The 13,388-nt window shown below is 39.6% G+C and overlaps 1 protein-coding gene across 4 annotated transcripts in view; it reads right to left on the bottom strand.

The window, feature by feature from the left end:
* Positions 1-13,388, bottom strand: part of C2CD3 (C2 domain containing 3 centriole elongation regulator) — a 121,001-nt gene that overhangs the window by 89,349 nt on the left and 18,264 nt on the right. For all 4 annotated transcript variants that reach the window (XM_028158268.2, XM_054725499.1, XM_054725497.1 and 1 more), the window contains exons 6-7: positions 7,246-7,378; positions 6,663-6,791 (exon numbers count right to left, since the gene is read on the bottom strand). In XM_028158268.2, the coding sequence (XP_028014069.2) occupies positions 6,663-6,791; positions 7,246-7,378 (262 nt within the window). The remainder of the gene's footprint in view (positions 1-6,662; positions 6,792-7,245; positions 7,379-13,388) is intronic.

The raw sequence follows: 13,388 nt of genomic DNA, 5'->3' as shown, positions 1-13,388 counted from the left end.
TTCCTTAATCTATAGCAGAATTTCTCAATCTTGGCACTACTGACATGTTGGTTCAGATAATTCTTTTGTCATTGGGAGCTATCTGTGCATCTTGGATCCCTGGACTCTATTTACCAGATGCCAGTAGCACTACCCGTTTTGACAACCCCAAATGTCTCCAGATAATACCAAATGTCCCATGGGGAACAGTGGAGAACTGTCCCCAGTTGGGAACCACTGCTCTATAGTAATCTCTCTCTCAAAGGTCAGATCAACTTCCCAACTACCAAAACCCAACTAACAACTTCCCAATTGACATGGCTTCTCTGCAGCTTCTGTGCACTGCTCCTTTGTGAAGCTCTACTTCTTGGTATTCTATACAACTTTCGCTTGCCAATTATGGTCGTTCCCCCCTCCCCCGCTGGCCCGCCCTCATCCCCACATACTCATTTGCTTGCTGTTTCCCTCCCCACTTGCATTCCCTTAGAGTTAACAGGATCTCTACTGTTCAGTATATAATCCTCCACTTTTTCTTTTTTCAAATTAACATTTCTTTGAATTTATTCTACTGTCTATGACACATTGAAAGGGCATGCCATTTCCCTCCATGCAATATTTTGGACCAGAAACTGGGAGAGGTCAGAGCTATTTTGCACAGGACAGAGGCTTGGGGATCCTGTGCAGCTGAGAGGGCAGGAGAAATGAGAATGGGGAAAAAAGAGGGATGTGCCCTGGCCAGTTTGGCTCAGTGGATAGAGCTCTGGCCCACTGACTGTAGGATTATAGGCTCGATCCCCAGCCCCGGTTGGGGCACATACGTGAAGCAGCCAATTGATGTGTTTCTCTCACATTGATGTTTCTCTCTCTGTCTGTCTCTCCCTCTCATTTCCACTCTCTCTTAAAAAAAAAAAAAAAAGGAAAAATATCCTCGGGTGAGGATTAACAACAACAAAAATAAAAAAATAAAATAAAAAAAGAGGGGAGTGATGGGGCTGGAAGTTGCCTGTGTTCTTTGCTATAAGACAAGCACGCTCTCAGCACTTTCCTCTCTTTTACATCTTAAACATTTTAAAATCAAAGAATACATATACCTGTTTTAAAACTAAAATAGAATTACAAGTCATAATAAAAAATAGTAGCGGCCTGCTTCCTTACTTTCAACTCACTAAGATATTTCTTCTAGTATTTATCTTCATATTGCTAAATAACATGTGTCCTGCCATTTTCTGATTTTTTCCCCTTTCTAAATGATTTATGGACTTCCTATTATGAAAAATGAAGAATCCACTCTTTTATACCACTACTGTTGGACACAGATTTCCCTTTCACCCATCTTCTCAATTTAGTTATATTACTTTTTTTTGCAGTTAATTTTCAGGGTTAACATGATACCAGAGGCAAGTATAATTTTTTAAACTTTTATAAACAACTTGTAGTTTTCCTTCTTTTAATAACTGCCTTAATTTTCATCTACTTAGTTTTCTATGTGCCTATTCCTATTTCATTATTGAACTCTCCAAGAGAACTGAAAATTTCCACTCAATTTCAAATACAGGAGGAATGTGTCTTCATGTACCCCCTTCCCTAGTGAAATATTCCCAGTGAAGCTCTGTCCAGCTCCCCAAAGGAGTGTTTATTCTCTAAATATGACATAGAACTTAAATCTACTGAGGAGAGGTAAACTTGAGACCCTGGGTGCATGAAAACATTTTTACTTTACCCTTACACATGATTAATAGTGACTGAGAATGGAATTTGAGGTTGAAAATTCAGAATTCTGAAAACATTTTTCCATTGTCTTCCATGGAGCTGGTGGAAAAGCCTTTTGTTTGTTTCCAGCTTAATTGAGATATAACTGACAAATAAAATTATAAAATATTGAAAGTGTACAATGTGATGATTTGATATATGTATACACTGTGAAAGGATTCTCCCCACTGAATTAATTAAAATACCCTTCACCTCACATATTTACTTTTTTGGGGGAGGGTGAGAACATTTAACCTTTTGCACTCGGATGTCAAGTGTGACTCGACACGGTTAGCATTAGAATAAAGGAATCGAGAAAAAAGCAAGCGAGTACAAAGGGTTAAGTTCTACTCTCTTAGCAAATCTCAATTATACAATACAATGTTATCAACTAGTCAACTTAGACCTTATCTACACTAATAAAAGATAAATATGCAAATTGACCATACATCCACAATGACCACCAGCCAATCAGGAGTACGCAAATTAACCCAACAAAGATGGCGGGTTAATTTGCATACGCAGGCACCAAGCAGCCAGGGGTGGGGCGGTGCCAAGCAGCCTGGGTCCCGGGGACAGGTGCCAAGCCCGCAGCCTCCCGGGACCATCGCCACCCCGGGAGGCGAGAGCGGCCGTGCAGCTTGACAGTAGACAGCAGGGCCTGCTTGGCTGTAGCCACAGCGACCCACGAGCAGGCAAGCGGGCCCGCAGGCAGCACCCAGTAGGGCCTGCTTGGTTGTCGCTGCAGCAACCAGGAGCAGGTAAGCGCGGCCCACAGGCAACACCCAGCAGGGCCTGCTTGCCCATCGCCGTGGTGTGGAGCAGGCAGGCCCCACAGAGAGCAGAGAACCATGGGGAGTGGGCCTAAGCCGTCAGTAGGACATTCCCTGAGGGCTCCCGGATTGGAAAGGGTGCAGGTTGGGCTGAGGGGACCCCCACCCCCCGTGCATGAATTTCATGCACCGGGCCTCTAGCTCAATTTATAACTGAAAGTATAAAAAGTATCCTTTTATCAATCTCTCCCTGTTTCTCCTGCCCTCCCTAGAAACCATTTTTCTAATCTTTGTTTGTTACAGTCTTGTGGACATAAGCCCTGTTAATTTTCAGAGCTAGACATTTTGGGAACCCATCTCTTTGTGGTGGGAGTTCTAAAAGTTGGGGCACTAGATATGAGGTCCAAATTGTGTTCAAGGAGAAGCTAGGAGTTAGGGATTCTCTCCTAACTGTGTGGTGCGGTTGTGGGGTTATTTTCTCATTTGTCTGATGTGTAGAAGTTGCTCATTTCCTTTCTGAATCTCTTTCAGAGGAACTGCTTCAGTTATTCTCTTTCATCATTGATGTTTCTATCTCTCTCTCCCTTTCCCTTCCTCTCTGAAATCAATAAAAATATATCTTTAAAAAAGAGAGAGAAACATTGATTGTTTGTCTCCTGCATGCACCCCAACTGGGAATTGAACCTTTAACCTGGTTATGTGCCCTGACCAGGAATCAAACCCAAGATCCTTTGGTGTATAGCGACGACAATCCAACTGAGCCATACTGACCAGGGCAAACATTTTAAGGTTTTATTAAGTCTAATTTATCTATTTTTTGTTGTTGTTTGTGCTTTTGGTATCATATCTAAGAATCCTTTCCCAAATGAAGGTCATAAAGATTTACCTCTATGTTTTCTTCCAAGAGTTTTATAGTTTTAGCTCTTCTGTTTAGCTATTTGATCCATTTTGAGTTAATTTTTGTACATTTCAGGTAAGGTTCCAATTTCATTTTTAAAAAATGTGTGGCTAGCCAGCTATTCCTGTATGAGTTGTTAAAAAGACTATTCAATGAATGGTGTTGTTCTTCTTGTAGAATATCAGCTGACTGTAGACACATAGGTTTATTTTTAGACTAGTCCACTGATTTATATGTTTGTTCTTATGCCAGTACCAAACTGACTTGATTACTGCTGCTTTGTAGGAAGTTTAAAAATAGTGAAGTGTGAATCCTCCTCCTATCTTCTTTTTCAAGACTGTTTTGGCTATTCTGAATCACTTGCAATTTCATATGAATTTTATAAATCAGCTTGTCAATTTCTACAAAGAAGTCAGCTGTTATTTCTATAGGGATTGCATTAAATAATAAACATGGGGTCCCACCCCCTCCAGGTTTCAGATCTTTAAAATTTTTTTCAACAGTGTTTTGCAGTTTTCAGAGTTTATATTTTGTATTTTTGTTAAATTTATCCCTAAGTACTTTATTCTTATCAATGTTACTGTAAATGAATTATTTCTTAATTTCATTTTTGGATTATCTATTGCAATTATATAAAAACTAGAGGCCTGGTGCATGAAATTCGTGCATGGGAACGGGAGGGGGCGGTAAGGGAGGGGTCCCTCAGCCTGGCCTGTGTCCTCTCGAAATCCGGGACCCCTCGGGGGATGTTGGGCCTAAACTGGTAGTTGAACATCCCTCTCGCAATCTGGGATGCTGCATGCACCAGTGACCATAGTTTTCATACAGGTGAAAGGCATCCTGCTGTTGTATGGGCAGCTACATTTATTTTTGCCCTGATTATGAAAAGTAGCACATAACATGATCCTTCAGAGACAGTAGTACCATTTCCCTCATCTTATGGGTGGAAAAACTGAAGCAGAGAGAAGTTAAGTAATTGGCTTTGTCACACAGTTATAAGTGTCAGAATCAGGGCTGACCACAAAATGTGCAAGCCAGAGTCCATGCATGTTACTGCTGCATCATCCTGTTTTTTCAGTGTTAGAGTAGCCTTGCCAGGTTTTAATTTTTAAATCTAAGAGACAGTTCCCAATATATAGAGTAGGGTCCCTAGGCCTGGCTGGTGATCAGGGTCATCTGTGGGGCGACCAGTGGGTGGGGCAATTGGGGGGGCTCCCTCCACTGGCACCCGCCTTGGTTGGCGGCCTGGTGTCGCCCGCTGGCAGGCCCCGCACCCTTATTGCTGCTGCCAGTCGCCTCACTCTCAGGGGGCAGATGCTGAGCGTCTGTCCCCTGGTGGTCAGTGCGCGTCATAGCGTCTGGTTGCTCAACCGTTTGGTGGATTTGCATATTCAGGTTTTATTATATAGGACTAGTGGCCCAGTGCACGAAATTAGTGCACGGTGTGTGTGTGTGTGTGTGTGTGTGTGTGTATGTGTGTGTGTGTGTGTGTGTGTCCCTCAGCCGGCCTGTATCCTCCCCAATCTGGGACATCCCTCTCGCAATCTGGGACCACAGGCTCTTAACTGCTCACCTGCCTGCCTGCCTGATTGATCCTAACCACTCTGCCTGCCAGTTTGATTGCCCCCAACTGCCCCCCCTGCCAGCCTGATCACCCCCAACTGCCCTCCCCTGCCGGCCTGATTGCCCCTAACCACCTCTGTCTCGGACCCGCCACCATGACTTTGTCTGGAAGGTCTCCTGGTCTAATTAGCATATTACCCTTTTATTAGTATAGATACAACTTTTTTTTTATGTTAATCTTATACTGCAATCTTCCTGGATTTATTAGTTCTAACTATTTTTTAGTGCATTCTTTAGGGTTTTCCACATACCAGATCCTGTCACCTGTGACTAGAGATAATTTTACTTCTTCCTTTCCAATTAGAACCCTGCTTATTTTTTCCTGCCTAATTGTGCAAACCACATCCTATATAATAAAAGCCTAATATGCAAATTGACCAAATGGCGGAACGACTGGTCGCTATGACGCACACTGATCCCCAGGGGTCAGACGCTCAATGCAGGAGCTGCCCCCAGCCCGCAGGCCAGCCAAGGCAGGTGCCAGTGGGGGCCCCCTGATTACCCTGCCGGTCACTCCACAGATAGGCCTGGTCGCTGTCCAGGTCTAAGGACCCTACCTGTGACCGAATTTTGTGCACCGGGCCCCTAGTAGGTAATAAGAGACAGACTCCAAATTTCAGCTTGTGCCTGTGTAAAATCCATGCTCTTTTCATTATACCCTAACACTGGTATTGGGGATAAAGTTGGGAGATAATGAAAAGGTGGCCCTAGCTTGTTTGGCTCAGCAGATAGAAGGGTCCTGGGTTCGATTCCAGTCAAGGGCACATGCCCTGGTTGTGGCCTTGATCCCCAGGGGGAGCATGCAGGAGGCAGCCGATCAATGATTCTCTCTTATCATTGATGCTGCTATCTCTCTCTACCTCTCCCTTCCTCTCTAAAATCAATAAAAAATGTTTTTAAAAAAAGGCCTTAGCTGGTTTGGCTCAGTATAGAGCATTGACCTACGTACTGAAAGGTCCTGGGTTCGATTCCAGCCAAGGACACATGCCTGAGTTGCAGGCTTGATCTCCAGTAGGGGGCGTGCAGGAGGCAGCTGATCAATGATACTCTCTCATCACTGATGTTTCTATCTCTCTCTCCCTCTCCCTTCCTCTCTGAAATCAATAACAATATATTTAAAAAAAGAAAAAAAAAGAAAAGGTAGATTTGAGACCATTCTACAATTGAAGTTGAGAATAAAAGGCTAGCCCTATCTGGTTTGGTTCAGTGGATACAGCATCAGCCTGTGGACTGGAGGGTTCTGGGTTTGATTCTGGTCAAGGACATGTACCTCGATTGCCACTCTCTGCTTGAGGCACGTGTGGGAGGCAACCAATCAATGTTTCTCTCTCACATTGATGTTTCTCTCTGTCTCTCCTTCTCCCTTCCATTCTCCCTAAAAATCAATGGAAAAATATCCTCAGGTGAGGATTAAAAAATAAAAAGAATTTCTAAAAAAAAAAAAAAAAAGAATAAAAGGCTAAAGATTAAATTTTTACTTAGTGGGTAATGAATGATGGTTTTTATTTAGTGTGCAACAAGTAAGAGAATGACTTTGCTTTTCTAAGGAAGTGTTACTTTATGAAGATAAATCTGTGAACAATGTAACAATGATAGAGCCAAAAAATTTAAAGCAAAGAAAGCTAGTTAAGAGCTCTTACCTGCCCAATAGTAGCTGTATGGCTCTGGTATCAGCTTTTGTGTCTTGTTTCCAAAATTTATTCTCAGTTAGAGGGAGGAGGTGATCTTCATTGTGGTCTTTAAATTGATTCTTAGATAAGGCTTTGATTCTAAGGTGTGGAAAAATATTTTCTGAGTGGCTGACACATGGAAAACAATCTAAATTAGATTAATTGAGCTAAAAGATGGTTCAGCAGGGAAAATTTAACACACTTTAGATGTAACTATCTTAAATATACATAAAATTTCACAATTTACAAAGCCTTTTCCTACATTAGAATCTCATTTCATTTCTGTAAGAGAGGGAGGACAGAATATCCCAATTCCAAATACAGGCATACTGGTTAGAGGAAGCAAAGAATTTAGTCATTTAAATATTTTAGTAAGTGCCAGTGCTAGGTCTAGATTTTGATTATCTTAACTTCTAGTTTAGGCTTCTTTTCCACCACTTTAAGAACTGTTAGCTGAACACTTACAAAATTATTTAGTCCATAATTTGACAAAAACACACTAACAACTATCAAGAAATAAACTGTTGGGGTTCATGTTTATTTTATAGCTCACTGTGTTGATGCTCTAAGAAAGTCTTCCTTCACAGGAGGATGAACTTCGTCCAACAACATGCTAGTATCTGGGCTTGATTTCATTGCAGAAACCACCATGGCATTACGTAGTTTATTGCCTTGTTCCAACAGAGCTGAGGAGGACAAAAGTAGAACACACACAAAAAATCTAAAATTCAGCAGAAATACTTGTAATCTTTAGCATCTTTGCTTCTATCACGAGACTTATCACAGTGCACTGTAATGGCTTACTTGTCTGCCTTCCCCACTAGCTTGAGAATTCCTTGAGAACATTCTTTTACAACAAATATGTGAACTGCTTTAGATGCTGGTATTACAGCAGTGAATGAAGTCTCTCTTCTGAAGAGACCTGACTTCTTTGTAGGAGTCATTATTGACTCGTTCAACTGGTGTTTGTACATAATAAGGTTAGTAATGTGTATATATTATTTTTGTATTCAGATACCTTATTGAGTTCTATTATCCGCAACAGTTTTAATGTCACTCTTATCCAAGAAACACAACTATACCATCTAAATTTTTAGGAGCCATAGTGATAACCTATTCCAAATTTATATTTTTATGGACAAAGAATGTCCAATAAATGTCCATAACTTTTCTAAGATCATATAGCAGGTTAACAGAAGAGTGAGGATGAAGACTTCAGACTTTCAGACAGGTAAAATTTATCCCATCCCTAAATAACAATAATAACAAGGACAGCAGATAACATTTATTGAACCCTTACTCCATGTTAACTCACTCAATCCTCCCAACAATCTTCTAAGATAGATACTACTATTTCTTTCATTTTCCAGATGAAAAAAATGAGGTGCAGAGGATAAGTAATTTGCTTGTTATGCATGCAATACATGTATATATAATCAGGATGACTCCCTACCCTCTGATTTTAACCACTATACTATATGTGATTCCATTTTAGTTCTTAGACTTCTTTTTAAAAGCTTGGCACCAGTGGCATTATTGTAAGGAATACTGGGAAGTATTCTTTTCTTGAGTTTCCACAATTGTTTAGAGGGAATAAGCCTAGACACCATCTATCTTGGTTTAGAGTTTTATAGCTTCTATCAATAAAGAAGATATGGTAGACAGGCTATGAGGAAAAAAGCCAAGCTAACCAGATTTATAAACATCTAATATTTATTAGTAAAAAGAATTCAAAATATAGCTTAGAAACTAAAAACACCCACACAGAAAAAGAAAAACAAAAATGCAAACACAAACCGCAAAATATTATGTTCAATGTGTAATTTAGTGAAAATACAACTAAGCTTAAAAAAAATAAAGATCACTTGTCAAGATAGGCAGAATCCTAAGATGCCCTCTTCCCCCAACCCCACCAAGATTCCCTAATTCCTGTGTACACATACTTTCTCCCAATGATTCACACACTCATTGAGGTATTGCCCTGATGGGATTTTGGAGGTCATTATGATTCCAAGTCAGTCAACCTTAAGATAGAAAGGTGGGCCCAAACCTTCTAAAAACAGTTTTCTCTAGCTGTCTGCAAGATATGAAAGTCAGAGATTTGAAGCCTATGAAGGAATTAAAGTATCACTGCTGTCTTGAAGACAGAAGGGACCATGTGGCAAAAAATGCAGGCAGTCTCTAGGAGCCAAGTGGCCCCTGGCTAACAGCCAGCAAGGAAATGGGACCTTAGTTGTACAACTGAAAGGAACAGAATTCTGCCAACAAGAATGACCTTGGAACAGAGCTTCCAGATGAGAACTTGGCTTGGCTGACACCTTGATTTTAGCCTCTGATACCCTAGGCAGAAAACCTAGCCATCCCTTGCTGGATTTCTGATTCACAGAACTGTTAGCTAATAAATATGGGTGTTGTTTTAAGCCACTAAGTTTGTGGTAATTTGTTATGCAGCAGCAGGAAACTGCTAGACCCATCAATGCCATACCCAAGAATACTAATTGTTAACATTTCAATATATTCCCTATATAGGCATACCTCATTTTATTACACTTCACTTTATTGTATTTCACAGATAATATGTGTTTTACACTGAAGGTCTGTGGGAATCCTGTGCTGAGCAAGTCTATCAGTGGCATTTTTCCAATCGCATTTGCTCACTTTGTGTCTTTGTCAGTATTTCAACTTTTTCATTACTATTTCTTATGGTGATCTGTGACCAGCGAATTTTGATGTTACTATTATAATTGTTTTAGGGCACCATAAACCACACCCATATAAGATGGTAAGCTTAACCAATAAATGTGTGTGCTCTCACAGCTCCATCTCCTGGTCACTTCCCTATCTCTCTTTCTCTTTTCAAGCCTACCCATTCCCTGAGACAATATTGAAGTCAGGCCAATTAATAATCCTACAATGGCAAGTGTTCAAGTGAAAGGAAGAGTCAATTGATGCAAAGTCACTGTCTTGTTTTAGGAAAGTGCCACAGCCATTCCAACCCTTTCAGCAACCACCACCCTGATCAGTCAGTAAGCCATGAACGTCAAGGTAAGACCCTCCACCAGCAAAAAGATTATTAACTCACTGAAGGCTCAGATGACGGTTAGCATTTTTTAGCAATAAACCATTTTTTAATTAGGTGTACATTATTTTTTAATATGCTATATAGACTTAACAGCACACTTTAAATAGGCTACAGAATAGTGCAAAAAACCTTTTATGCACTAGGAAACCAAAAATGTCATGTCGCTTGCTTTATTTCGATATTTGCTTTATTGTGGTCTAGAACTGAACCCAAATACTATCTCTGAAGTATGCCTGCCCTTTATATATACAAAATTGTTCTTATGCAAAATGGTACATATTATGTATACTGTTTTGTAACTGCTTTTTCACTTAACTATATGCATAACCTTTTTCTATGTAAATAATGGCTGCACAATATTCTATTCGGAATTCATTTTAAGTATTTTTTTGTGTGAATTTTCACCAGAGGATATTTTTCCCACTGATGGAAGGGCAGGGCAGGGCAGGGCAGGGCAGGGCAGGGCAGGGTGAGAGACAGACAGACAGAGACAGAGAGAAACATCAACTGGCTGCTTCCCAAATGCACACTAAATGGGGATCGAAACTGCAACCTAGATATGTGCCCTGACCAGGAAGTGAACCTGCAACCTTTTGGTGTATGTGACTGTGCTTCCACCAACTGAAGCACCTGATCAGGGCAGTATTTTTGTTTTAATTAAACAATCTCATTAGGATTCAGCCAGAAAATGGATGTCTTATTTATTCAATGAGAAAAGTTAAAAAACCAACAAACAGTCTGCTAGCATTGGAATTTGGCTGAAGAAGCTTGCTATGTGAGAGGAAACCCTTTTACCTTTAATTTCTAGTTGGTACTGGGCTTTATTTGATGTAGTTAAAAGTCATTTATTTTTTTCCAATCCTTACTCAAGGACATGCGACAGAGAGAGAGAGAGAGAGAGAGAGAGAGAGAGAAATATCTTGCCTGCCTTCCACATGTACCTGATGGGGGATTGAACCTATAACCCAGGCATATGCCTGACCAGGAATCAAACTGGCAACCTTTTGGTGCACATGATGATGCTCAATCAACTGAGCCCTCCAACCGGGCTAGTTAAAAGTTCTTTACTAAGGTGGGTCCACTCAATAAATGCTTTATGAATAAAGTAGTTAATGATAAATAGTGAAAATAAATTTTATTTGATTTCAGGGCATGTAGAAAAATAGTTTTTCTACTGAGACCCAAAATATTTCTAGAGAGATAAAATAGCCTTGGTACTTTATGATCTAACCATACTTAACTATTTTCAATTCCTTAATCACAATACTTACTTTGTGCTCTCAAAGCTATAGGTATTTAATTCCATCAAAGAATTTATCATGAGGTATTATAATTTTCTATCTCACCCCATCAACCTCTAGACTAGGGATCGGTTCTTGTTTGTCTTTGCATCCTTGGTGCCTGGTACAGTACCTGATATATATCAGGTACTTGATAAAATGTTTTAATAAATACTTCCATTATTGTATGTATCACACATATTATACTGTTTCTGCTTTAGAGTCTGATGCCTTTGCTAGACTAAATTTCTTAAGGTTAGGGTCTGTATCTTATTATTCTAACCTCAATACTCAAAACAGTGACGGACACAAAATAGGCACTCAAAAGATACTTTCCAAAAGCAAGGTTTTAAAAGGAAATATTAAGGAGGAAAAGTAGGAAAACTCTGAGCACAGGTAGTCCATTTACTGGCCTTCCAAGTGGTTTCATTATTGAAACAGCCATTCTTAGAAAAGCTCTTCTAAAGGCTAAGGCATGGGAATAAAAACATCTTATCTCCCATCTCAAGAGGAAGGTGGTACTTTCACTATAAAAGCTGTTATTTCCTGAACACAAGGGAAGGGCACTCAAGTGAGTCAGGACAAATGTATCCCTTGTGTACTTCCTACATGCTGTACACAGCTCCTGCCAAACACAGGGACGTTATAAAGCTTCTGGTTTTTGTTCCAACTCCTTGCCTTCTATTCTAAATCCCCAACTCTTAGAAGCTGGATGTATAGTTAGTTTTATAAATACTAGCTGGTTGACTAATTCAGCTCTGTACCTCCTTTTCTGGTATGATGTCAGTACGATAAAGAAAGACCAGGAAGATAATTAGGTTTATGCATTTGTTATATCTCTCCCATAACCTCAGGTCTAGACCCACTTAATCTTAGTCCTCCATACTCTTGTGGTTGAAAAGGACCTTTAAAGATCATGTCTGCCTACTAAACTGTAAGATTTCCATTTCCAGGGATAGAGAATTCACTACATCTTGAAGCTGTCCTTTCTAATTTTACACAGGTTGAATTACTAATTTACACTGGATCACAATCTGTCTTGGTTTATCTTTCAACCCACTGATCCTAATAACTCTTATGGAAGAGGCTGCACATGGCAGACCATGGGTTGTAACCGGCATATTCCGTTTAGCTTGAACATTGGCCAGCAGTTTTGATTAAAAAAAAAAAAAAAAAGGCAGGCAGGCCTAGGTTAACTAACTTATAGTAGGGTAAGGCAGATGACCTTGCCTTGGAGTCTTCTAAGACAATGAACTAGAGCTGAGGAACAGCTGTCCTCTTTGACCCAGAAGGACCTCCCTAACTCTAAGCCTGTGTCTTCATTTTAAAATGGAGATAAAAGTCCCTACCTCACTTGGTTTTAAAAAAAATTATGTTTATAAGGCACTTGGCACAGTAGCTAGCATATGATATTAACTCAGTAAATGGTAACTGCTTTCTCAAGGCTTAATATCTCTCAGTGGTCCCTTCACCAGCATACTTACTCTTTTTTTTAAAAAAATTTAAATTCTTTATTGTTTAAAGCATTATATAAGTCTCCTTTTCCCCCCCATTGACCTACTTACTCTTGTTAGAAGGAACTCATCTTCTTTAGAGCTTTACTCTGTTACCTTGTGAATGAGACCTACCTTTGTCAGACTATGTAAAACTAATACTCCCTCCTAGCACCTCACTTCCTTCATATTTCCCCATTGCTATTATTACCACCTAACTATTTATTTATCTATTTATTATGTACTTATTTATCTATTTATCATTGGTCTTATTTATCTATTTATCATTGGTCTTCCCATTTAGAATATAAGATCCATAAGGCAGGAGTTTGTGTTTGTTTTGTTTTTAATTTAAATTGCCGTATCCCTGACACCTACGAGAATGTGAGACATTGAATAGGTGCTGAAAAATAACTGCTTAATGAGTGGACAAATATCTTTCTCAAAATCTGGTGTCCAGGTCTACACAAAATATTCTAGGTATAAGCTGACAACTGCTAAGTACGGTGGGACCATTTTCTTTCTTATTAGTATAGCCTAGGTTGCATTAAAGACTAAAATTAATAGGTTATAATCAGAGTATATTTTTAAAATAGGGGAGCAAAGACATTTCAATTTTACAAATATAAACAAAATTTCTTCATTAATAAAAGACCCTTACTAATGTAAATTATGTACCCAAATAGTTATTTCAAAGTCTTTTCTGCTAATGCTGCAGACTTTCTACTTTGGAAATTTTACTTGTGAGGATGGAAACAAATTCCTGTCGTGCTCTTAATGTCACAGAGATATATAATTGACCATAACAGTGTAATGTAAGTTACCTCCCTAACTTGAGATA

Source organism: Eptesicus fuscus, chromosome 13 (assembly GCF_027574615.1).
Source record: "Eptesicus fuscus isolate TK198812 chromosome 13, DD_ASM_mEF_20220401, whole genome shotgun sequence".
Classification (NCBI taxonomy): Eukaryota; Metazoa; Chordata; class Mammalia; order Chiroptera; family Vespertilionidae; genus Eptesicus; species Eptesicus fuscus.
This window is presented reverse-complemented; position numbering and strand designations above follow the sequence as displayed.